At 44.2% G+C, this 26385-nt stretch overlaps 1 protein-coding gene across 1 annotated transcript in view; it reads right to left on the bottom strand.

Moving 5' to 3' along the window:
- Positions 1–24673, bottom strand: part of ABCC2 (ATP binding cassette subfamily C member 2) — a 49866-nt gene extending 25193 nt beyond the window's left edge. The window contains exons 1-15 of the mRNA XM_066601123.1: positions 24632–24673; positions 20460–20633; positions 16697–16843; positions 16351–16485; positions 16023–16133; positions 12849–12904; positions 12125–12353; positions 11730–11902; positions 10283–10460; positions 7921–8175; positions 6861–6926; positions 5231–5368; positions 4998–5144; positions 3113–3197; positions 740–806 (exon numbers count right to left, since the gene is read on the bottom strand). Of these exons, the coding sequence (XP_066457220.1) occupies positions 740–806; positions 3113–3197; positions 4998–5144; positions 5231–5368; positions 6861–6926; positions 7921–8175; positions 10283–10460; positions 11730–11902; positions 12125–12353; positions 12849–12904; positions 16023–16133; positions 16351–16485; positions 16697–16843; positions 20460–20633; positions 24632–24673 (2003 nt within the window). The remainder of the gene's footprint in view (positions 1–739; positions 807–3112; positions 3198–4997; positions 5145–5230; positions 5369–6860; positions 6927–7920; positions 8176–10282; positions 10461–11729; positions 11903–12124; positions 12354–12848; positions 12905–16022; positions 16134–16350; positions 16486–16696; positions 16844–20459; positions 20634–24631) is intronic.
- Between the last annotated feature and the right edge of the window lie 1712 nt (positions 24674–26385).

The following is a 26385-nucleotide window of genomic DNA, read 5'->3' as shown; positions in this document are numbered from 1 at the left end:
GACATTATGGCCAAAGGAGCCCTCTAAGTGTTAACATATGGAAATAAATACTACTTTTGATTCTTGCTCTGGTGTCCTATTACTTAGTGTCACATACTAGAGGGATATTTACTTCTTCTACACTGGACCACCTAGAAGATGTCCACAGTTTATAGACAACTTGTCTGATAGAAAGTTCCCCCAAAAAATAGTTGTGCACTTGGCCAAAGCTTCACACCTCAGCCAATTTGGCAACACAATTGTAGACACAATGGCTGTTGAGGGGCATATCTCCACCAGCATCACTCAGGTCTGATCGAGCAATCGGTAGAAGAATACAGCACATAGATAACAAGTGCCGCTATTTCACACCCTTGCGGGTCAGCACATTCCATGGTCAACTGATCTCTGTTGACTTCTTTGGGTTCTTGCTTTCAAACCACATTCTGTAATATTAGGCTTTTTGTATTAGAATTATCTTGGTTTGTTGGCAGAAGAATGGAGCAGGGGCGTAACTATAGAGGGTGCAGGGGATGCGGTTGCACCCGGGCCCAGGAGCCTTAGGGGGCCCATAAGGCCTCTCTTCTCCATATAGGAAGCCCAGTACTATGAATAAAGCATTATAGTTGGGGGCCCCGTTCCAGCTTTTGCATTGGGGCACAGGACCTTCAAGTTACGCCTCTGGAATGGAGCGTCCATTATTGTACTTCTATTACTTCTACTACAGTACACATTATGGCAACATATAATACCGCCTTACTTCTTCACTGCTGGAGATGTGCCCTGTTCCCAGGTAAAAGTGGCATCAGAAAACTGGATGGCAGCATCTGTAAATGACAATGTACATCGTATTTACATTGTGAAACATGTCTAAATATACTATCATCTCACGTCAGGAAAATAAAATGGTTGATGGAATGTAAGGCACAGGGGCTGCAGTAATTAGTGCATTAAACAGAATAGAATGGGGACAACAGGAGAAGGAAGCGAGTGTTCTAGTTATAAGTAAGCTAAGCAGCAGTGCTCAATGTCAGGCAGCAGCTGCAAAAGCAAATAAGGTTTTAGTGTAAATGAAGAGCTAAAACCCTGTGATCCCACTGTAATATTACCCCTTTATAAAATACTTGTAGGGACACTTCTCCAGTCCCATTATGGGATTCAGTTTTGGGCTTCACATTGTTAAGAAGGATATAAGAGAGCTGCAGAAGGTTCAAAGGGGGACCACTAGAAGGGGTTTTCTCACAGCGGGTTTTATCTGTTATGCAGACACTTCAGCAGCAGCTTCTCCTGAAGTGAATGTCAGCAGATGATCACCGCCACTCTATTCACTTCAATGGGACCGCCAGAGATACCTAGGTTAACTATTTCTGGTTGTCCCATGGAAGTGAATGGAGGGGTGCACTGCATGGGCGATGAGTCACTGTCATTCACTCGGGCCGAGCCGCAGCTAGCGTGTCTACTTTTCATGAGACAATTCTTTTACATCCTTAACGACACGGCCGATTTTGGACCCAACGACACAATCATTTTTGGGGATTTTCATTTTTACATTTCAAACGTCATAGCTTTTTTATTTTTCCATCGACGTGGTACTTTTATTGGTACCATTTTGGGTTACATCTGAATTATTTTGACAATTTATATTGCAAAATGAACAAAAAAAGCATTTTGGCTCAGTTTTTGATGTATCTTATAGAGTTTGCCTTGCGGGATAAAAATTTATAGCACCCGTTGTTACAGATGTGGCAATGTAGAACATATGGCTTTTTTAAACTAATTTTTTTTAATTATGTGAATTTTTTTTACTTCTTTCACCTTTTTTATGCCCCTTTTCAGAACTTGAACCTGCAATAATCTGATCACTCAGATAATACACTGCAGTACTTCTGTACTGCAATGTTTCATGTGGTTTCATTTCCAGCCCTTGCCATGGCAAACCTGGAGTCCACTGTTAGGCAATCACTTAACCGTCCTGATTTCATGTTGAAGGGCCAATGACATGATGGGGGGAGTGCACTTTCTCTGTTAACTCTATACATGCCGCAATCCAAATTGATTGCGACATGCAACTTTTTAACGGTAGGATCACTTCTCTCGCCAATTCCTACTGTTACAGCAGGAGGCCGGCTGTTAGTCATAATCAGCACCAGAGGCGTAACTTGAAGCTCCTGGGCCCCAATGCAAAACCTGTAACAGGGCCCCCAACTATAATGGTACTGGGCTCCCTACATGGAGATGGAAAGCCTTATGGGCCCCTAAGGCTCCTGGGCCCGGGTGCAACCGCATCCCCTGCATCCCCTATAGTTACACTCCTGATCAGCACCCATGCCATACATATGATGTAATTATATGTCTTTCCACTTGAATCTCTTCCCACCTAGGACATACATATAAAACCTGGGGCTGGAAGGGGTTAGATAGGATGGAGGGCCTCTTTTATAACGAGGTACTAGAAAAATAAGTTTTTTTTACAGTCTGGAAAAGAGACGCTTTAGAGGTCATCTCATTTACACGTATAAATATGTTGAGTCAGTACAAAGAATTGGCACAGAATTTATTTTTCCTTAGGACTATACAAAGGACCAGGAACATTCATTACATGTGGAGAAAAGGTGATTTAGGAATCTATAGAAAGGGATCTTTATAGTTAGAGCAGTCAAAATATGGAACTATTACTACCCCAAGAGGTAGTAATAGTAGTGACAATGACAGCATTTAGAAAAGGACTAGATACTTATATAATACTGATGGCATTGAGGGCTATAATTAACAAATAATGATGTACAATGGATAAGAAGCAGGTTGAACGTGAGGGACCCGTGTCATCGATAGTGGCATGCGGCTCGTGTGGTGCATCAATACTAACAGAAAATATGGACTCCATAGTGGGGTAGAGCCCATACGAACTTTTACTATGGAGCCCTACGATTTCTGTGTATCGCCGCACCTTGATGGAAAATAAATACTAAGCTACCTAATGCTGGGTAAAAATGAAATTAGGGTGGTCAGATCTACTGGCATCTAATATAAAAATGCAATTAAGACCATTGCGGACCATTGAGGGCATTTAGTTTGCAACCACTGGGCTAGTACTATGTATGAACATGGGAAGGCATTGTCGTATGCTTCTTACCAATAGTAGGATCATTGCTTATAGCAGAGTTATCCAAGTCGCCTCCTCCCAAGTATTTCTCCAGCCGGCCACAAGATACATTTGTCTGGACAGTGAAAAGAGTTATGAGGAGGCAATTATACAAGTCATGGTTCTATATCGTTTTACAGTTGCAATCAAAATTATTTACTCCCCTCCTCCATTGCAAATTAGGTTAGCCAGTTCAGGTATTTGATGTGTTTCATCTCAAGCACACCTGGTGCAACTAATGAAGCCGTTGATTAGTAGCATCTGGTGTGCCTGAGACAACACACGATTTGCAAATGTGTGCTCTTTTGAGGGATTCTATTCAGGGAGTTGAATAATTCTTAGACGACAATAGTCATGAAAAGTGGCATTTTGTGATGAATTTGGAGAAAGCACTTGCTATATTAGTTGTGTTGAGCCCTTTAAATTGTTCTTGTTTTTTTTTTTTTTTTGGAAATAGCTGAAAATTTGTAAGTTTGGCAAATAATCTTAATTTGCAAGGCGGGTTAAACAATTTTGATTGCAACGGTTTCTGTGGTTACATTGTCAGTTAGGCTGCATTCAGACGAACGTATATCGGCTCGGTTTTCACGCCGAGCCGATATTTGTTGTCCTCATCTGCCGGGGGGGGGAGGGGGGGATGGAAGAGCAAGGAGCAGGAACTGAGCTCTCGCCCCCTCTCTGCCTCCTCTCCGCCCCTCTGCACTATTTGCAATGAAAGGAGGCAGGACGGGGGCGGGGCTAAATTCCTAGAATTAGCCCCGCCCCCGTTCCACCTGTCCCCGTTGCAAATAGTGCAGAGGGGCGGAGAGGAGGCAGAGAGGGGGCGGGAGCTCAGTTCCTGCTCCTGGCTCTTCCATCCTCCCCCACCTGCAGATGAGGACAACGTATATCGGCTCGGCGTGAAAACCGAGCCGATATACGTTCGTGTGACTTCACCCTAAGGTTGAAAATAAGTCCTAATCAGTGGATCGACTATTTGATCAGTGCCCAAGTGTCCATTGCCACTCAGTAAAGACAAGGGGTACACAGGAGCCAGATCTAAGCTTTATGGTCAGTCCCACCCTAGTATTTAATGTATTCTGCACATTATAAAATAGACATGCACTGAATGGCCACTTTACTACAGATCCTGGCCCTTTTCTCGATTGGCGCTTCTCTATTTGGAAATTAGTCCCGTGAACCTGTAGCGCCACATAAAATCACGTGATGAGTTTTCTATGGATCAGTTTCAGTGTGAATCCACATTATATGGGAAAACCCAGCGATCTGAGTGACTTCCAACGAGACCTGGTCACCGATGCAAGACTAGTCGGGGTCAGAATTTCACTGCCAACCATGTGGGGTTTTTTCGTATAGCAGTGTGGAGAATATATCAAGAATGGCGTGATCAAGGAAAAACAGTGAAAATGATCCTGTGGACGGAAACAACTCGGCACCAAAAACGGTCAGAGGAGGATGTCAAGAATTGTTCTGACATACAGGCGCTGCACAGTTAAGCAACTAACATGCCCAAAGGCACAACTCGTCACTTCTTAGTACAGATGGGCTATAACAAAGGCAAGACTGCAGTAGGAAAAAAAGTGCAAAAATTGGATGACCGAGCAGTGGAAAAACATTGCCTGGTCAGATGAATCCAGATTCCTGTTGTACTGTGCTGGTGGGAGGTCAGAATTTGGCATAAATCAATGACCTCTTCCTGTCAGGTTGGTGGAGTAATAGTAAGGGGAAGGTTTTTCTTGATGTACCCTGGTTCCTCTAATACCTGTGAATGGACGCCAGAACAAATTGTTGCAGGCCAAAGGGGGTCCAACGTGCTACTAGATGGGTACCTGTAATAAAGTGGCCATGCAGAGTATATAGGAACCCTATAGCTTACCTGCACCATGTTAGATATAAGCATGGGCAACATGGCGAGGGGGAAGCGGAGGATGTTAAACAGAGAGATGGATGTAAAGGCTTTCTCTGCAGTCAGCACATTGTCTGGATCAGTCACAACATAGACAGCAAAACTTGCAACCGACACCTGCAAATAAATACACGTGTAAGTATAAAAGTGGCAACTCATGACTATAACACAGGATACGTGATGAGAAAGTGACCGGCTTTTACCAGGAATGGGGCGCAGGTGAATACGAACAGCGACACGGAGAATAGATAAGCGAAATGTAACATGTTCTTCAACTCCTTCTCACGAATTTCCTGCACCTGGTTCTCAAATGAAGTTTCCCAGGCGTACAACTTCAAGATCTAGAACAAAGCACATGAAGTAACACAGCCGTGATGGAGGAGTGCAAATACAGGGCGGAATGATAACTGCTACGCACACACATGGTCACAAACACTCTCCCCCTCGAAGGCTGGTCTCACACGGGCAGGTTCCTCTTGCAAAATCCATGATTGGCGTCCGCGTGTAGGACCCGCAGTAAAACGCCTGCATTGAAAGTCATCTAAAATTGCTTTTTCACTCATACTTGCGGATACAATTTGTGTATTCTGTGAGCAGAGGAAAAATCGCAGCATGCTCTATTTTGCTGCGGACGGCCTTCATTGAAGTCAAAGTTGCTTATGGGCTGCGGGTACCTGCGTCATTGATTAGCGAAGACACGGGAAATTAAAAACCTTTAAAAAAAATACTGCACTGCACATGACTGATAGTGAGCCACCGCGGTCATCCACAATACAGGAAAATTCAGGAAGGCAGGGTTGCTCACAGCCAGAATCCACAACGGGCCTTCAGCATGCGCAGTCCGACATATTAATATGAGCCCGGCCGAAGGGAGGATCTAGTACCCTTGTGGGCCACCTCTAGCTTGAATACAAGATGTGATATGGGTGGGCACGGAGGCTCTAGTAGCCTGTTGTGTCGCCTCTAGCTTGCATACAAGATGTGATACGGATGGGCATCATAGGCATACCGTCAGGGGTCGCTGGGGTCACAGTGGCGACCCGGCCTCTGCGCTGAAGAAGCCCAGAGGCCACCCGCCGCCATATACATATGCACATTCAGTGCATTATCAGTTGGCCGCTCTGTCTACAGCACCGCACCGATCACAGGGCAGGCAGTGCTGCCAGCCTGAGAGGAAGCTGAGAAGAGCAGGGGGGAGGAGGAGGGAGGCAGCCACGCAGGCCGGCAGGGGGTTGAGCACAGTGATGATGTCATTATCATGCTGCCCCTGCCTTCTGCTGGACGTCGTATATGTGAGTGTGTATGCGTGTGTATAAGTGTATGTATGTGTGTGTGTATGTGTGTGTATATGTCTATCTATCTATCTATCTATCTATCTATCTATCAATCTATCACAAGGGTGGACTGGATTCCGCATGTGAGAGGCCCGCAGTGGATTCCGTCTGTGAGCCCGGCCGTTAATCCTGTGTATCTGTTTCTACTCTATTGCGAATGACCGCGGTGGCTCACCAGCAGGGTACCCACAGCCCATAGGCAATGTTAATTGTGTATGGGCTGTGAGTCAGACAGCCTCTATTGACTTCAATGGAGGCCATACGTGTGGATTCCGGGGCAAAACAGAGCATGCTGCGATTTTTCTTCCACTTGCAGAATACGCAATTCGTATTCGCAAGTGTGAACGAAAATGTGAAAATACATGCCTTTCAATGCCCACGTAAATCCAGCCTAAGATGTAACTGCATGCCGAGTTTTGCGGCTAAACGACAACTTCTAGGGGCTTGATGTTTTTTGACAATGAGTGTATAATACTAACCGAGTAATCATAATACTCACCTTTATGCCGCTGAGAATTTCATTCATTATTTTCAGCCGTTTATCTTTGTTTTTCATATTTTTCATCTGCAAAACATAAGAGCAGATATGGACTTCATGTGTATGTACCGCAGCCCCTACAACTGGTGCCCCTCTGTATGAATACGCACAGACCCCCATATTTGTCTACTTGGGAAATTCACAGAGAAAATGTTCAACCTACAGCCCTTGAACAAATAAGGGTGCTGGTTATAGCGTCCCCATCCCATACCAGTGATGGAGACAGTGGTCCTATACTAGTGACACCATGGTCTCCCCCTGACGGAGAGACAGCCATGTTGCCCTTATAACAGACACTCACAGTGCTCCCATAAAAATAGCAACCACAGTACCCTCATAACAGTTACAGCCTCAGTGCTCCTATAACATAGAAATACATAACACCCCCCAAACTAGTGTTAGCCACAGTGCTCCATTTAAAGTGTTAACTAATATATAATTTGCATTGTTTTGGATAACAGGGCAAATATGGCGATGGTTTTCGTTGGCATCGGTGGTAGGTCATTTACTTTTGTTTTTTTATTTTATTCTGTAAATTATTTTTTTTACTTATTTTTGCAACTATTTTTTTCTACCATCTATATCCCCATGACGTCATATAAGACCTCTGGGGGTCGTTCACATTGTATTTCTTTTTCTGTTATTTCATACTTTTTCACTGCAGCTATGATATCCTTAGGGGTAAAAGTGCCAACCACAGTGCTCCTTCTCTTGTCTGAAGTATCACTGGTGGTATATTGGTGCATGCGCACATGCTATACTGAACTCTGGATAAACTAAAGTCCTTGCTGCCACCAATAAATGTTGGACAAACGTGAAGAAAAAAACATACTTTCCTGAAATTTTGGGAGCCCTCCTCTTTTTTTCAAGCGTCTCCTGATCATACCAAGAGTGAGTGGGAATGTCTACCATAGCTGCAGCAACATTAGCAATAGACTACATCAAGCCATTTTTTGCAATTGGTACACATCCAACAGATCTTACACCATTTCTTTAGACTGGCAGCAACCAAAAGTCTCACCTGGAATGTCTTTGATTTAGTAGCCAGAAGAGCATTAATTGGTATCAGAAGGATCATAACTCCAAATCCTGCTAGAACTGATGGTCCCAGCTCTGTCCACAGGAAGACCACAGAAACAGCGATCTGCAGCGGTGATGACCAGATGAGATGAATGAAGTTGGTGAGATCCATGAATTTCTGTGCATCTGCGGACATCAGGTTTACAGTTTCTCCCACTGTTGACTCCTTCCTGATGGCATTTGAGACAGTTAGCGCCTAAAGGGATAAAGAAAACTGTAAGTAGAGGTTGAAACTATGGCTTCCAACTTTCTGGTAAGTCCTAGACAGATCTATTCCAAGAGCAACCTTTCTATAAATTTGGTCAACCTGATCCTCCTGATTCAGCACCAAAGTGACTAAATCCAAAATCTAGACTTGATATGAGAGGGACCCACCTTATCATTCATAACATTAACACCACTGACAAGTGACATAAGTAATATTGCTCGTCTGTGACAATGGTGCCTGTCAGGGTGGGACGTATCAGGCTGCAAGTAATCAGTCAGTTCTAGAAGTTGAAAATTGGGCAAGTGGAAAGATCTGAGTGACAAGGGCAAAATTGTGAAGGCTAGTCCGACTTGGTCAGAGCATCTCCCAAACGGCAGGTCTTCTGTGGTGTTCCCAGTATATTGTAGTTAATTGCTACCAAAAGTGGTCCAAGGAAGGACAATCAGTAAACTGGCAACAAAGTCATGGGCACCTATAGCTCATTGATATATGTGGAGAGAGAAGGCTGGTCATCTGCTCCGATCCCACAGAAGAACTAGTGTAGAACAAAGGACATTGCTGTGTATGGTGCTGCATAGCCATCGAGCCCGCACTGACATCTGACTACCATCTAAAGCACCTGCATGGGAACGTGAACCTCAGAACTGGAGCATGGAGCAATGGAAGAAGGTGGCCTGGTCTGGTGAATCACACTTTCTTTTACATCATGTGGATGGCTGGGTGTGTGCTTCACTTACCTGGGAAAGAGATGGCATCAGGATGTCCTATGGGAGAAGACAAGCTGTTGTGTGATGCTCTGGGCAATGTTCTGCTGGGTGCTTGGGTCCTGGCATTCATGTGGATGTGAAATGTACCACCTACTTAACACTGTACAGACAAGTACCCCCTTTCATGGCATCGGTATTCCAACAGAATAATGTGCCCGGCCATACTTAGTCAGACCTCATCTGGAATACTGTGTTCAGTTCTGGGCCCCCCGATTTAAAGGACATAGACAAACTGGAGCAAGTTCAGAGAAGAGTTAACAAGATGGTTGGCGGTCTGCAAATCATGTCCTATGAGGAACGGTTAAAGGATCTGGGAATGTTTAGCTTGCAAAAAAGAAGGCTGAGAGGAGACTTAATAGCCGTCTACAAATATCTGAAGCGTTGTCACAGAGCAGAGGGATCAGCCCTATTCTCATTTGTACAAGGAAAGACTAGAAACAATGGGATGAAACTGAAAAGGAGGAGACACAGATTAGATATTAGAAAAAACTTTCTGACAGTGAGGGTGATCAATGAGTGGAACAGGTTGCCGCGAGAGGTGGTAAGTTCTCCTTCAATGGAAGTGTTCAAACAAAGGCTGGACAAATATCTGTCTGGAATCATTTAGTGATCCTGCACTGAGCAGGGGGTTGGACCTGATGACCCTGGAGGCCCCTTCCAACTCTACCATTCTAGGATTCTGTGATACTGGAAAACCTGTCTAAGAATGCTGTGAGGAACTGATGAAGAGTTCAAAGGGATGCCTTGATTGAGCATCTGTTGGTTGTTCTGGAAGACCCAGTCCAATCCATGAAGGCCGCACTTCACAATTTATAGCATCTAACACTGATGTCTTGTGCCAGATGCCACAGGACACCTTCAGAAGTTGGGTGGAGTCCATGGTCCACTCGATAGGTCAGAGCTTTTTGGGGGGACATGAGGGGGTCCCACACCATATTAGGTTTAAATGCTGTGGCTGATCGGTGCATAATTCAAGGTAATTTGTTGGACTTTTGTGCAAAACCACGGCTGAAGTGAAAATATGTTAAAGAACACAATCAATGGGTCAGGATGAGGTGTAGGCATAAAAGGCAACTACTAGGACAATACAGTACAGGATGAATATTGTAATTCATGAAGAAGGACAGAGAAGATTGTGCATGGGATTACCATGACCACAACACAATGTGTCCCTCTAGGAAACAGATGTAGATGGCTTTGTGAGAAAACCACCCAAGTCAGACTTTTCAGAGACAAACACTCACAAAATTTGTATCCAATGGGAAATCACTGAGGTGACATCACGATACTTCTACCACCCATGTAGACCATTCGCTGTGTAAACTCACCTTTTTGTACACGGCAGCAGTTAGTACTGTACGGACTCTCATTCCCAAAACGAAGCAGCCCTGGAAATATTGCTGCAGGCACAACGACTGAATTAAAGCTGTTACAATCAGTAAGACGGCGTACATAAATCCCTTCCACTGATACTCATTAGGGTCGGATGTGAATCTGACCATCGCTCTGCAAGTAATCAACAAGAAACATTACATTTATAACATAAAGGTTATTTTTACTGATGACCTATCCTAACGATAGGTGATCAACAGTTGATCAGCTGGGGTCTACTGCCCGGGACCCCAGACGATCACCTGTTTAGGCATCTGCAGTCAATGACAAAACACGCAGGGATAAAGTGGAAGCAGGTCGCTCCGACCCCTGTGTAGTGTCTGGCGCTGATAATTGTAGGCGCAGCTTCCATTAAAAGACAGCTGTACTTGCAATTACCAGTGTCGGCCACTACACAGTGGTTGGAGCTGTATATTCCACTTCATACCTTGTGCTTCAAGTTGCCAAATTCTTTCGTCTCACAGGAGATAAATCGTTACCAGAAGTATCTGATAGCGGCTTATTCCCCTCTCTTGTTGAGAACACAAGCACACGCAGCCGGTCTAAGAATACATGTGTATGGGGAAGAGGAATGACTGTTGGCCAAACAAGCATTCATTCAACAGTTATACAAAGTGTATGGCTAAAGCACGACACTTGACAGGATGTTGTAGGTTAAGTCTTGGCTACTAACCACAACTGGAAGTGCCTGCCCTCACTCATCCTGCCTGCCAGTCGTGGAGTGACGCATGTAAGGTGCATGCACTTGCCCTTTAAGGGGTGCATAGGCTGTTCATGTACACCCTACACTTTCCTGACCAGCTTTCCTTCTCTCAACCACTCAAAGTGTCTTAGGAGTTATTTAAGGCACCCTCACCCAATGGAGGGTGCCTGAGAAATAGGTTCCATTCTGCAAAAGTGCTGTTGTTTCATGACTTACTCCTGGTTTTGACCTGTGCCTATGTACCCAGCTTTCCCATCTTCTTCTGTACTGACCTCAGCTTGTTCCTTGACTACGATTTGCCTGATTGTTGCCTGCCATGAACTGATCCTCTGCCCGTCTCTTTTTTTTTCATGAACTCCACCTGTCCTAACCTTGGCCTATATAATAGTCTGGTCTTAGCCTGTCACTCCGGTACTGTGCTACAATGCCTCTGACCTGTGTCGGCTGCCACTACACCGAGACTTCACCTGGGGTAAAGTTTTAGGTGCTCTGCAGCAAAGGCCAGAGAGGTGTAAACGGGTGGAACCTCTTGGTGGAACCCTCAGGAGTAGCCCAAAGTCAGATTGGTCATTGACACGGTGGATCCACACCCTCTGCATCACTATTTATATGCTGTTTATGGTAATCTGTCAACAAACCCTACTCTAAAGACTGAGATAATAGGCAAAAACAAATCTTACTTCAAGATCTGAGGGCTGACGAACACCAGGAGGTCATGGATAAGTTTAAAGAAAGCTGAATGTAGGAGGATATTAGAGAACATCTTCATCAGGGTCTTAATTAGCCAGGACTTGGGGTAGTCTTTAGATGTTCCAGATATAGACTCTTCCTTCTTCTTTTTCTTCTTTCCTTCCTAGTAAGGAACGAAGAAGAGAATTCAGATAATAAAGCAGGAAATGAGGCATTAAGGGGTCATCCAGGATTAGGAAAACATGGCTACTTTCTTATGAAAATAGTGCCACACCTGTCCACAGGTTGTATATGGTATTGCAGCTCAGTTATATTCACTTCAGTGGAACTGAGCTGCAATACCACACAGGAAGTACATCCTAACATGAGAAAAAGAAGTATTTACCTCAACCAGTACATCCTGACTTTGTGCTTTGCTCAACCCATTCATTTCAATGTCGCCGCCCTTCTGTTTTCTCTTATTTCTGCGTTTCTCCAGCTTTTTCCTTGACTTTGCCACTTCCACCTTCATTATTTTCTCAAAGCCTTCATAGATGTTTTTAGTCTGATCTTCTTTGTTCAATTCCCAGAGATCTTCCATGACTAAAGGTCTCTTGTATCCTTTAAAGACAATGCTGAAAACAAAAAACAACAAAAAAAACGTGTTACTGGAGAGTAGGGAAGCATGAATTAAAGGGTGTGTAAACTTTTGCAATCATTTTATGCAAGGAAGTAGGAAGGTGAAGGGAAATAATACATGGCTGCAGGATCAGACTACATTCAGGGTTTGTTTGTAGTCTGTAGCCACGGAGAGGCAGATGTCTGTGTGGGAGCTGTATACAAAAAACAGAGTACGTACAGAGTTGTTTAATTTTCTAATTTATGAGTATCGGAGTGATCAATTGGTTCCAAACCTGTATATATATATATCTTTTAAAGGGGTTTATGAGACTAAAAAGACTCTTTATTTTCTCAAGAAACAGCGCTATTTCTGTCTTTAGTTCTCACATGGTGAGGAGCGCGATATGGCGGCGGGATTCACTGCTCTGTATTGCGCTTGCCTGTATGAAGTTAACCTAATGGAAGCAGGACTGGATAAATCATGCAAGACACGTGTGCAGAAGACCTACCTGTCGTACCAGCTGAAGGTAATTCTGCTCAGAAAAGATGCTGTTAATTCAGGATTCTGAAAGTCATATAAATATATAGTGGAAGTGAGCAAAAGAAGAAACAACATTCATTCCGAGCCAAAAATTCTACTAAAATATGAATAGTTTTTTTTTAGAGGAATCAATGATGTTATGGAGGATAACGGCAAAGAATTTTTAATGATCATGCATTGATTTAATTTAAAGCACATGAAGGCTGGATTCAGACGAACGTATATCGGCTGGGTTTTCACGCCCAGCCGATATACGGCGTCTCTCTCTGCAGGAGGGGGAGCCTGGAAGAGCCAGGAGCAGTGCTCTGAGCGCCCGCCCCCTCTCTGCCTCCTCTCTGCCCCTCTGCACTATTTGCAATGAGGAAAGGCGGGGTGGGGCGGGGCTAATCCTCGAAATTTAGCCCCGCCCCGCCTCCTTTCATTGCAAATAGTGCAGAGGGGTGGAGAGGAGGCAGAGAGGGGGCGGGAGCTCAGTTCCTGCTCCTGGCTCTTCCATCCCCCCCCCTGCAGATGAGGACACCGTATATCGGCTCGGCATGAAAACCCAGCCGATATACGTTCGTCTGAATCCAGCCTTATGCAGATATTAGAAAGAACATCGAAAACCCTTAAACTAATATACAAGAGCCCTTAGTTGAACTGAAGATAAGCAGAGTCAGAGGTATCTGCAGCTGCTCATCATCCCACTCCTTATGGCGATGACCATGCATGCTTGACCAATGGCAGAACAGGAGGGAGGCTGAATCTCCATGTAAGCGTAAGCGGAGCTCGGACCCAACGGTCTGTGCTAGAGATGAGCGAGTATACTCGCCAAGGCTAACTACTCGAGCGAGTAGTGCCTTAGCCGAGTATCCTCCCGCTCGTCTCTAAAGATTCGGGGGCCGGCGGGGGGCGGGGAGCGGCGGGGGAGAGAGGGGAGGAACGGAGGGGAGATCTCTCTCTCCCTCCCCCCTGCTCACCGCCGCAACTCACCTGTCACCCGCGCTGGCAGCCGAATCTTTACAGACGAGTGGGAGGATACTCGGCTAAGGCACTACTCGCTCATCTCTAGTCTGTGCCCATGTGGATCTCTTGCTTGTGAAAATGGACCAGAATAGGATATAGTGTGATTTTTTTTTTTCTCACTGACAATTGATGTAAAAAATCGTACATTTGAATAGCCTAATTAACTATTAACGGTCTGTGCGCGTCACGTTCATTGTAGACTTGGACATTAAGTGGACTGCAGATACACTCATGTTAGGGCTCCTTCAGATGGGCAGATTTGTGTGCGTATTTGCGTGCGCGATACGCAGAAAATAGAACTTACTGATTTCAATTTAAAAGGCTATTTAGCCTCAAGAGGTTCCGATGTTTTTTTTTTCATGCAATTGCGTAGCGTATTGCGCATTTGCATGCACATTGAGTGCGCATCTGTGCACCTCCCATTGCCTTCTATGAGGACACAATACACAGAAATCTTTGGCATCATTGGACTGTTCTCTGAGCATTGCATGCGTATATTTTACGAGCGCAAAAACGTCCGTGTGAGGCCAACCTAAGACTTTTCACTGGTGTCGTGTCAGGGGGAGGTGAAGCAAACTGGGTGTGGATAATCCTGGTCAACTCCTCCGTTTGCGCTACTTATAATCCATCTCCACCCAATTAATATGCATAATCAACATTCCTCCAATAGTAAGAAAAGAACAATCTATACTGCAGTAATAGGCAGTCTGCTGTAGACTGCTGGTACTGAAAACAGCAAAATAGCAGTATATTCACACCAGAATAGCTCAGTGAATAAATACTGTACCAGAACCAAGCTTATAGTATAAATACAGCAGCAGAACCAACCTCAGCATAAAAATACAGCACTAGAACCAAGCTCATAACAGATACATCACCAGAACCAAGCTTATTACATAAATGCAACACCAAGCTCATAACATAAATATAGCACCAGAACCAAGCTCATTACATAAATACAGCACCAGAACCAAGCTCACTACATAAATACAGCACCCGAACCAAGCTAACGACATGAATACAGCTCCAGAAAGAAGCTCAACACATAAATATAGCACCACAACCAATCTCAGCATATAAATACAGCACTAGAACCAAGCTCATAACAGATACATCACTAGAACCAAGTTTATCACATAAATACAACACCAAGCTCATATAATAAATACAGCACCAGAACCAAGCTTATTATGTAAATACAGCATCAAAACCAAGCTCATTACATAAATACAGCACCAGAACCAACCTCAGCGTAAAAATACAGCACTAGAACCAAGCTCATAACAGATACATCACCAGAACCAAGCTTATTACATAAATGCAACACCAAGCTCATAACATAAATACAGCACCAGAACCAAGCTCATTACATAAATACAGCACCGTAACTGAGCTCACTACATAAATACAGCACCAGAACCAAGCTCACTACATGAATACAGCCTCAGAAAGAAGCTCAACACATAAATACAGAACCAGAACCAAGCTCACTAAATAAATACAGCACCAGAGCCAAGCTCACTACATGAATAGAGCCCCAGAAAGAAGCTCAACACATAAATACAGCACCAGAACCAACCTCAGCATATAAATACAGCACTAGAACCAAGCTCATAACAGATACATCACCAGAAGCAAGCTTATTACATAAATACAACACCAAGCTCATAACATTAATACAGCACCAGAACCAATCTCATTACATAAATACAGCACCAGAACCAAGCTCATTACATAAATACAGCATCAGAACCAAGCTCACTACATAAATACAGCCCCCAAAACAAGCTCAACACAAAAATACATCACCAGAACCAAACTTGTTACAACAAGACAGTAGCAGAACTAAGTGATTGTGTTGCGGAGGCTCCTACTGGCTGACAGCATTGAGTAGGAACATCACAGGGGAGGAACAAAGCCAGGAGGAGTATAATTCCTGTGGCTCCACAAGACGCTGCCACATGGAGGCAGGAGATCATCTGGCAGGGTGGACCTAAAACGTGAGAATGCTCTCGGCCTATATCTGCTTTGCGCCTCCCTACAAGCTAGTGGCTGGCACCCTGTATGACCACATGGGTTGCACATAGCTAAGCCTGGCCACGGTCAACATCATCAATAACCAATTTGCTATTCTTACCTTCTTTGAAAGATCATTGGTTTCTGAGATGGAAGAGATGATCAGAATGATAACCTGAAGACCGAATGAGATGAAAAACAAGCAAAATCGGGGGTAGTCCGGAATATCTCCCTGCGAAGAAAATGAAGACCCATATGGGTGACTTTTATGGAGATTCTTGGGGTCAGAGACAAATGCTAATCCTAGAAGCCTTCATCATGTGCATTATGAGATGGTGAAGCCTCTATGAGGGGAACACCTGACTGCAATGAAATAATGGTCTTCTTGGGAGGGAGGAATCTTCCCAAAGAGGAGGTCAATATACATACATTTGAGTTGGCTTACTTACATTCAGCGCAATCCGGATTAGAGACTGAAATGGAAATATCCCACAAACAACGGAGAGAGTCCAGAAGATGAAGAGCGCTCCAGTGTCTTTCCGGGCACAGTACCTTCTGCTGTGGTGGATTATTAACACTAAGATCTGCAGTAGGTGGACAAGAAGATGTTTTAATTCTTTGTATAAACCTGTGAAAACACAACGGCTAATCTGAACAGGCAGTGCTGCAGTGCAAAGCATGGCGAAGAAAAAAAATCCAAGGAGTCTTAAAAATATATATTGTTTAAATTAAAGACTGGAAACTGTTCTAGTATTTCACTTGAAGTTAAGAAGAGAACATGCATGCAGTTCTTACCCATGTAACAGCGTGGAGTGGGGCATTAACATAGAGGACGGTAGGAAGCATTTTGTTCGAGTTGGTGCTCGATTGTCCTTCCACATGTTCTGCTATTGTGATGCCTATTCCAGCAATCGATACACATAAAAGTAAGAAAGTCAGGATCTGAAAAAGAGGAACCATGCAAAGAATTCACTAAAATGGGACTAAATTGCAGTACCAAGCACAACCTATACAGAGGAGTGGCGCTGTTTCTGAACTAAGCTCAGACAACCCCTTTGACTTCATTTCATGTAAAAAAAATTAACGGAACATGAAAATTTAACAAACTTTTGCATAAGTGTCTGTATACATGTATTACCTGTATGTCATCCTATACATATATACATATCCACAGTTCAGACATACACAATAAAGACTTGCAGCGTGCGGACTGCTCTCTGGTTTGGTCATTAACAAGGAGCGTGACCTCGACACAGATTAGTAGAGAACATCCAATAACACAGCTCCTAAACATCCTCTTTTTCAAGGTCACTGAACACAAAGGGTGCCAAAGCTGAACCAAACATTATACTGTTTGTGCTCTTCCATAAGACTGCAGATAAGCACACCGAGTGTCATCAGAATAATGACCTATGACCTATTGTTTCAAGTTTTTTATATTATATATATTTTAAAAAGTACATATGTTTAAAAAAAAATTCTAAAATCCTGCAGTTCACACACTGACCACTAGGCCTAACAGTCTGACACTTCTTCTGTAGAGAAAACTGCTCAACAGTCTGCTCATCATCATCACAATCAGGATTAGGGCTTATTTACAGGAGCGTATAATGACCGCTGTTTTCACGACTATATACGCTACCATCTGAGCTGTCTTCTCCCTTCCCTCTCTCCTCCCCTCCGGCTGTTTGCAATGGAAGGGTGTGGAGCTAAGCTCCCGCTCCTTGTCTGCAGCCAGCAATGGGAGAGGACAGGCCTATTTTTGGTATCGTTGCAATTGTCCAGCCCGCAGAAAAAAATGTATTATGTCATTTATGCTGCATGATTAACGCTTTTTTTAAAAAAAGACAGAACTGATGTGTCTCCTGGTTCTCTTCCTACCTATCTGACCGCTCTTTCAGCGTCTCCTTTGCTGGCTCTACCTCCCCACCTCTTCCCCCTGCTGCTGGGGTCCCCCAGGGCTCGGCCCCCCTCCTTTTCTCTATCTACACAGCCCCTATTGGCCAAACCATCAGGAGATTTGGCCTCCAATACCACCTCTGTGCTGATGACACCCAGTTATACACCTCTTCCCGTGACATCTCTGCACCTTTCCTCCAAAACATCACTGACTGTCTGTCTGCTGTCTCTAACACTATGTCCTCTCTCTACCTAAAACTAAACCTCTCTAAAACTGACCTACTGGTGTTTCCACCCTCCACTAACCGACCTCATCCTGACATCTCCATCTCAGTATGTGGCGCCACCATAACTCCTAGACAACATGCCCGCTGCCTTCGGGTCATATTCGACTCTGATCTATCATTTACCCCCTACATCCAATCTCTCGCCCGAACATGTCAGCTGCACCCCAAGAACATCGCAAGAATCCGCTCTTTTCTCACTGTAGACACGCTAAAAACGCTTACTGTTGCCCTCATCCACTCCCGGCTCGATTATTGCAACTCGTTGCTGATCAGACTTCCCTGAACCAGACTCTACCCTCTCCAATCCATCCTAATTGCGGCAGCCAGGCTCATCTTCCTGTCCAGCCGCTACTCGGACGCCTCTGCCCTGTGCCAGTCACTGCACTGGCTGCCCGTTAAATACAGAATTCAATTTAAACTCACTACCCTCATCCACAAAGCCCTCCACAGCGCAGCACCCCCCTATATTGCCTCCCTCATCTCAATCCATCACCCAGCCCGGACTCTCCGCTCTACCCTACGAAACCAGACTGAGCCCCCTTTTAATTCGAACCTCTCATTCCCGCCTCCAAGACTTCTCCAGAGCAGCACCAGTCCTCTGGAATGCACTACCAAAGGCTACCCGGGCAATCCAGGACTCGCAGAACTTCAGGCGTGCTCTAAAAACGCACCTCTTCAGGGAGGTATACCGCATTCCCTAAACAAACCCCTCTGTACTCCGTCTGATAACATGCTCCCTGACCTACTGACTGCAATCCCTGCTAGCCATCATAAACCGCTCCTGTAGTCATACCGATTCTGCCATCACACAGCTAAATGTCTGACCATTGTCTTTGTGTATAGCATCCCTCACTCTCCACCTCTCCATACCGCGCACATCTCCAGCCCCTTTACCTTCTGTATCACCCCACTATTCGTAGTATGTAAGCTCGTTGGAGCAGGACCCTCACTCCTATTGTTTCCATCAATTGATTACTATGTAACCGCGGTTCTGTAATGTTTGTATTTTGTCTTTCTGTATCCCCCGTCTATGTAAGCGCTGCAGAATATGTTGGCGCTATACAAATAAAGATTATTATTATTGTTTTCTCTCGCTGCCCTCAAAAAAAAATTCTAAAATTTTACAATACATTATCTGGACACAAATGGTACCAATAAAAACTACAATTTGCCATGCAAAAAAAACAAGCCCTCATACCGGCATGTTGATGGAAAAAGAAGGAAGTTATGGCTTCTGAAAAGTGGAGATGAAAATTCCTAAAAAATTGGCCAAAATAGGCCGTGTCATTAAGGGATTCCTCCTTGTTGCTCCCCCTGTTTCTAAATGTGTATGAATGTAAAAGTTATGCTACAATGAAGAACTGTTCTAGGCATGCAAGGTGTGTGCGGCGGGATCTGCTGCTGATCTGGCGGAGCTCTTAATGGATTACTAATAAAGAAGAGATTTTATTGACCTGTTACGTCGGACTTACTTTCTCGTATGTGACGCACTTTACTTTGGAGGCTTGCAGGTTGTCCGTGCACACACACCCCCCATTGTAAAATGTCAGAAAGAGAAAGCCGCCTAGGAAACCCTGAATTCAAAATTGAATTGCAAAGGGTTAATATTTAGAGGGTAATTATTTTTTTTCCACAATTATTTTGTGCCAAATTCTGACCTCCCATCAGAACGGTGCAACAGAAATCTGCATTCATCTGAGCGGGTGGCATTTTCCCACTGCTCAGTGATACAATTTTTGCACTCTTTTGCCCTCTGGAGTCTTGACTTTCTGTTTTTCTTTTTAAACCAAATGGTGTTGGAACCGGTCATCTGCTGTTATAGCCCATCTGTGATAAGGAACGGTGAGTTGTGCATTTGAACATGTTGGTTGGAGCGCAAGGGTTATAATCAGCTGCATTTTTGTTTGACTGTGCAGTGCCTGTTCATCAGAATGATTCTGGACATCCTCCTCTGACCCCTTTCAGCAATCAGGTATTTACATCCACAGGATCCCCTTTCACTGGAGATAATGTCTATTTGGACCTGGAGGATCAAGTGTGAGTTCCAATATCCAGGTTGATCTCAAGATGGAATACCTCCACACGCGGAGAAAGCTGAATAGTACAGACCACAATTGTTGTTCCAAACTATTGCTTACTAGTAGGAATAGTAGAAGTTTAAAGGGGTTCTTGAGGATTAGCATCACATTTCATTCGCATTATGTCTGCTATTGTAATTGAGTAGTGCAATACCAGATAAATCCTAGGGACAAAGGTGGAGCTGTTTCTGGAAAAAAGCAGACCACTTTTTCTAATCCTGGACACCCCCTTTAATGCTCTCAACGACAGGCAAAACATACTTTATTCAGGATATTAATGTCTGGGTGACTCACCTGCTTGGTTAGATAAATCTTAGTGGTGGGGGATCTCACTTTGTGTGATTTACAGAAGTTAATGAGCTGCCAAGGAGCACAAAGCCAAAAGAAGCCAAGAGGGATCCAAACCAGAACAGTCTGTTCAAAACATATTGGCAAATCTGGATCAGGTCTTTCCAGTAGAGAGGAGTTCTGCGAAGAGAATAAGACAATCAGAGCTTTGTGGAACAAAGTGGATCAAGAACGACTTGATAATCTTAAGAGGTTCTACAGGACTTTTAATATTGGTGACCAACCCTCAAGTTAGGTCATCAATAGTTGACAGGTGGGAGTCCACCGCTTAAGACCCCACCGATCAACTGATCCCCGGCCTCACTGTCAGTGCAGACAGAACTGGAAGCAGATAGCTCTGTCGGAATTGCAATGGTCCAGTTTGGTACAAGAGGCACAAATTCTATTGAATTCAATGGGAGCTGTGCCTGTCTTACAAAATTGGGCAGCTGCAATATTCACGGTGCTATCTGCTTCCAGCGCAGGCCCAGAGATCAGCTGAACTACGGGGATCAGAGACTAACTATTGTTGACCTATCTAGAGGATAGGTCATCAATAGTAGAAGTTCCACAGAATCCCTTTTTTTTATATCTTTATTGACATTATCCACATTTGAATACTGACCACACACCAGACACATAAAGCAATCTTCAAATCCCAGGCCAAAATTTTGTCCTAGCTCTGGATGGGTTGGTTATATTATCTGCCATTAGTCCTGTGCGCCGTTGTCTATCAGATCCGCCAGTTTTCAGCCCCGTTTTCATCATTCAAGATGCCCGTCACAATCTTCTAACTACCGAATGCACGCTGTACATCGATAGTCTGAGGCACTTAGAGCTGCTCTCTGATTGGGCAGCTCTGATCATGTAAATAGCACTGGCCAATCAGAGAGCAGATATAGTGCATCGGTAGTCTAAAACACTACCAATCTACAGCGTGGAATAGGTAGTCAGAAGTTTACGGCGGTCATCTTAAAAGACCCAAAACTGGTTGCATGGTGGGAAACTGGCACGGAGGACCAACAGCAAGTAATATAATACTCAGTTCCGGTCATGAAACCAGAATTTAGGGTTACTTTAATATTACATGTTACAATAATTAGGCCATACCACCAATCTAGCCAATATTGTCCTAAACCTAAAATAACCTCATCTATGTTTGAAGAAAACCAGGTCTTACATACACATTAAAATCCATGAAAGACAATGAAAACGGAGGACTCTTGGCAGGTACTTAAACGGTAGACCCTTGGCAGGACAGCTTGCCATGAACTTTGTATCATGGCAAGCTCTTGACTTGCAATAATACAATGTTCATGGCAAGTCAAGAGATGTGTAAGACTTGGCCTGTTGCCCTCCTTTCTGTCACGCTGCTGACCATTTTTATAGAAATGACATGTGTGCATGGTCAGCCAATGCAACCCCATACTAATGGGACAGTCAAAGTGATACAACGCAGATGAATGGTTGTTTGGCCGACATCTATCTAACATCAGTGGCCACAACAGTGAACATTAACTAGCCTTAAATTGAAAAGGCTGCATTGACCCCTCCAGTCTAGAGTGCTATCAGACACTTCATTGGTGCCCCACCATTAGATTGATAGATCTAATAATAATAATAATCTTTATTTGTATAGCGCCAACATATTCCACAGCGCTTACATGGACAGGGGGGATACAGAAAGACAAAAGTACAAACATTACAGAACCACGGTTACATAGTAATCAATTGATGGAAACAGTAGGGGTGAGGGTCCTGCTCCAACGAGCTTACATACTACAAGTAATGGGGTGATACAGAAGGTAAAGGGGCTGGAGATGTGCGCCGTATGGCGAGGTGGAGAGTGAGGGATGCTATACACATAGACAATGGTCAGACATTTGGCCGTGTGACGGCAGAAACAGTATGACTGCAGGAGCGGTTTATGATGGCTAGCAGGGATTGCAGTCACTAGGGCAGAGAGCATGTTATCAGGCGGAGTACAGAGGGGTTTGTTTAGGGAATTCGGTATGCCTCCCTGAAGAGGTGCGTTTTTAGAGCACGCCTGAAGTTCTGCGAGTCCTGGATTGCTTGAGTAGCCTTTGGTAGTGCGTTCCAGAGGACTGGTGCTGCTCTGGAGAAGTCTTGGAGGCGAAAATGAGAAGTTCGAATTAAAGAGGTGCTCAGTCTGGTTTCGTTAGTAGAGCGGAGAGCCCAGGCTTGTTGATGGATTGAGATGAGGGAGGCGATATAGGGGGGCACTGCACTGTGGAGGGCTTTGTGGATGAAGGTAGCGAGTTTAAATTAAATTCTGTATTTAACGGGCAGCCAGTGCAGTGACCGGCACAGGGCAGAGGCGTCCGAGTAGTGGCTGGACAGGAAGATGAGCCTGGCTGCCGCATTCAGGATGGATTAGAGAGGGTAGAGTCTGGTGCAGGGGAGGCCGATCAGCAACGAGTTGCAATAATCGAGCCGGGAGTGGATGAGGGCAACAGTAAGCGTTTTTAACGTGTCCACGGTGAGAAAAAAGCGGATTCTTGCAATGTTCTTGAGGTGCAGCTGACATGTTCGGGCCAGAGATTGGATGTAGGGGGTAAAGGAGAGATCGGAGTCGAATATGACCCCAAGGCAGCGGGCATGTTTTCTAGGAGTTATGGTGGCGCCACACACTGAGATGGAGATGTCAGGAGGAGGTCGGTTAGTGGAGGGTGGAAATACCAGTAAGTCAGTTTTAGAGAGGTTTAGTTTTAGGTAGAGAGAGGACATGGTGTTAGAGACAGCAGACAGACAGTTGGTGATGTTTTGGAGTAAAGGTGCAGAGATGTCACGGGAAGAGGTGTATAGCTGGGTGTCGTCAGCATACAGGTGGTATTGGAGGCCAAATCTACTGATGGTTTGTCCAATAGGGGCTGTGTAGATTGAGAAAAGAAGGGGGCCGAGGACCGAGCCCTTGGGGACCCCAACAGCAAGGGGAAGAGGAGGGGAGGTAGAGCCAGCAAAGGAGACGCTGAAAGAGCGGTCAGATAGGTAGGAGTTCTATCGTAGATCCCACCATCCCTTAGATTGGCATGCCATTTCCCAAACCAAACTGTAAATTCTAAGAAATTTGTGCTATATTCCTTAAAAAGAGAGAACCTTAGAAATGGGTTTTAGGGTCTCAGGTTGTTCTTGTGTTTACTGGCACCGATGTTCCAAAGTACATGGTAACTATAAAATATTAATATAACCAGAGTAGGAAAACATTCTGTAGCCAGGAGACCATGCAACTAAAAATTTATTTTTGGCAATCAACTTTTCGAGATTGATCAAAATCATCCCTAATTTTTGTAACTCTGTGGTACTAACAAAAGTTATAACCAATTCCTAAAGTCGCTGATAATAAGGATGATAAAATGTTTTCAAAAGGAAGATCAAGTGAACATCATAACTTACTGTTATAGACCTGTCCAACTTTTTTCACGAGCTTTACAGTACTCATCATACTCAACAACTATATTAAGAGCTTGTGTTGTAACGAGAAGCACCTTAGAGCCTCAATGCAAAATCTGTACTACGACTTCCACCTATTATGTGGCATTTATAATGCAGATATCCTTTAATGAGGTAGAAGGACCCTTATGCTGAAGGACCCTTATGCCACCTCAGGGCCTGGATGTATAGTGACCCAGAACGGTCAGAGATGCGACTGCAACCTCTGCACCCCCTATTGCAATGCTCCTAACCTGTGCTTCATGTTATGGTTTAAAGGGGCTTCCCTATCTCAAAAAGTGATGGCACATTGCTATGATAGACCATTATTGGTGGAGGTCGTTTGACATTTTTTTGGACTGAAGCATAGCCAAAGAATAGCCCCTTTCACGGTGTCTTGCCCCATGCTCCCACTCCAAAAAGTATATTAATGGATTGACTAGTTTCCATTACATGTGTCCTCCAGCTTGTGTATAAGAAAGGAAATTAGATTGGGATCCGAAAAGTAAATAATGGGAACTAAATGTGTCTGACAGTGAACGGAGCATGTTTTCTTATATAAAGAGATATTTCAGTCATATCTTCTTACATATTTGCAGATTTGTTACAAACATCTGTCTGTATAAGAGAACCACATATCTACTATCTACCCAACAATCCTAACAAGTACAAAGTAGAAGCAAACTTACCCAGAACACAGAGCCGCAGTACTCATCCAAAGCCTTGGACATTTTTCACGGTGGGAGAGGAGCCCCTGCTGCCCGCGGAGTCCACTGAGCGCAATAACGAGCCTCTAAATTATTAATTGTCTATATATTCCTCATGGTTTATGCCAGCACTCTGTTATCACACAGTGATTCAGCAGGGTAAAAGTCCCTGCCACCCCCTGTACTCTCCACAGTGCTGAAGGGACATCGTAGGTCATCGGAGTCCTATTGGACTATAGTAGTTAAATGTTAACCATTTTCATAACTGCGGAGATTGTCCTGGAGAGTGTCATAGGAAAGCTCCTGGAATTAAGTGTTTTTTGTATCCTGTGCCTGTGAGTGTCATTTTTTGGAATTGACTTAATTTCTCATTAAGCCCATAAAGACCTCTTTCTCTTTCAATCTGAAGTCAGTCATTCCAATCAAGTGTAAACTCCTAGATGTAGAATGGAGCCTACAATGCAATTTAAAACGGGGGCAACAGAGGAAATGGACACACAACCAGGATTATCCTTGCAGCCCATGGACCAGGGCTGGGAGAACATGATTTGGCACCCTAGGCAGGTTAAGCAAATGGCATCTCCACACCGCAACCCGTGGAATTAAAAATCACCTAAGCTCTAATGAAGCAGATTAAAAAAACATTTTAAATACAGGCAGAGTAAATACTTAATTTTGTGACTCACTTTACTTTTCTACTCCATTTGGCCCAGACCATCCTGGCAATTTCTTCCGAATAATTTGCTACTGAAACAACTTTGGCCCAGGGCATAGCTATAATGGGTGCAGATGTAGCGGTTGCACCCGGGTCCTGGATGGGGCCCAAATGCCCCTCTGTCACAAAATAAAATACAAGTATTCTAAATGACATATGGTAGCTGGAGGGTCCTCTTGCAGATTTTGCTCTGGCACCCAGATCAGACCTCATAATTAATACAAACTCCGAGATCAAACCCCATAATTAATAAAGACCCCTTATCTAACTCCAAAAATAATAGAGACCCCAGAACTGACTCTATAATTTAAACAAAGACTTTTAATTGAGTCGAAACGTTGCTGCCTTTTTGTGTCATGGAGGAATAAAGCACATCAATTGAAGTTTTTTGCACTATTTATGCTGCCAGCCTTTCATTATTAACTGGACTGATTTGGATCCAGGATTTGAGCTCCTCTCTGGCTTTGCATTTGTGACCCACCTCGCTGGATACAGCTGTCAGGTCTGTGCTGCTGAAACCATTACATTGTGTTCTATAATTAAAACAGACATTAGATCCCATAATTAATAGACACCCCAGGCCAGATCAAACCCCACAGTTAAGGGGGGTTGCCAAGTTACTGAGCATTGGTGACAGTGGGGGGATGAGTCACATCTAAAAAAAAATACCTACCTTCCTGCCACCATACTGCTCCCCTACCACTGCTTCTATCCTTCAGTGCCTTCTTTACTTGGTTCGCAGTGGTCACATGGGTTGTTAACCCACATGACGCCTGCAGCCAATAGGAGACTCAACAGGCACATTATCAGTAATGCCCCATAAACCTGCTGGGAGCTTCTACATTACAAACCCATGACAGGTTTACGGAATATCATCAGACCAGAAGACCCAGTGACGTCACCTGTCAGATGCCATGGTGCCGCACCGCTGAAGTAGCACACCAGCACTATGATGAGTATATTAACTTTATATAGTTTTGGACACATGGGGCCCAAAACTATATGAAAAATTAACTCAGAA

Source organism: Eleutherodactylus coqui, chromosome 4 (genome assembly GCF_035609145.1).
Source record: "Eleutherodactylus coqui strain aEleCoq1 chromosome 4, aEleCoq1.hap1, whole genome shotgun sequence".
NCBI classification, from domain to species: domain Eukaryota; kingdom Metazoa; phylum Chordata; class Amphibia; order Anura; family Eleutherodactylidae; genus Eleutherodactylus; species Eleutherodactylus coqui.
The sequence above is the reverse complement of the archived record's forward strand: the minus strand, read 5'-3'. Positions and strand labels throughout refer to the sequence as shown.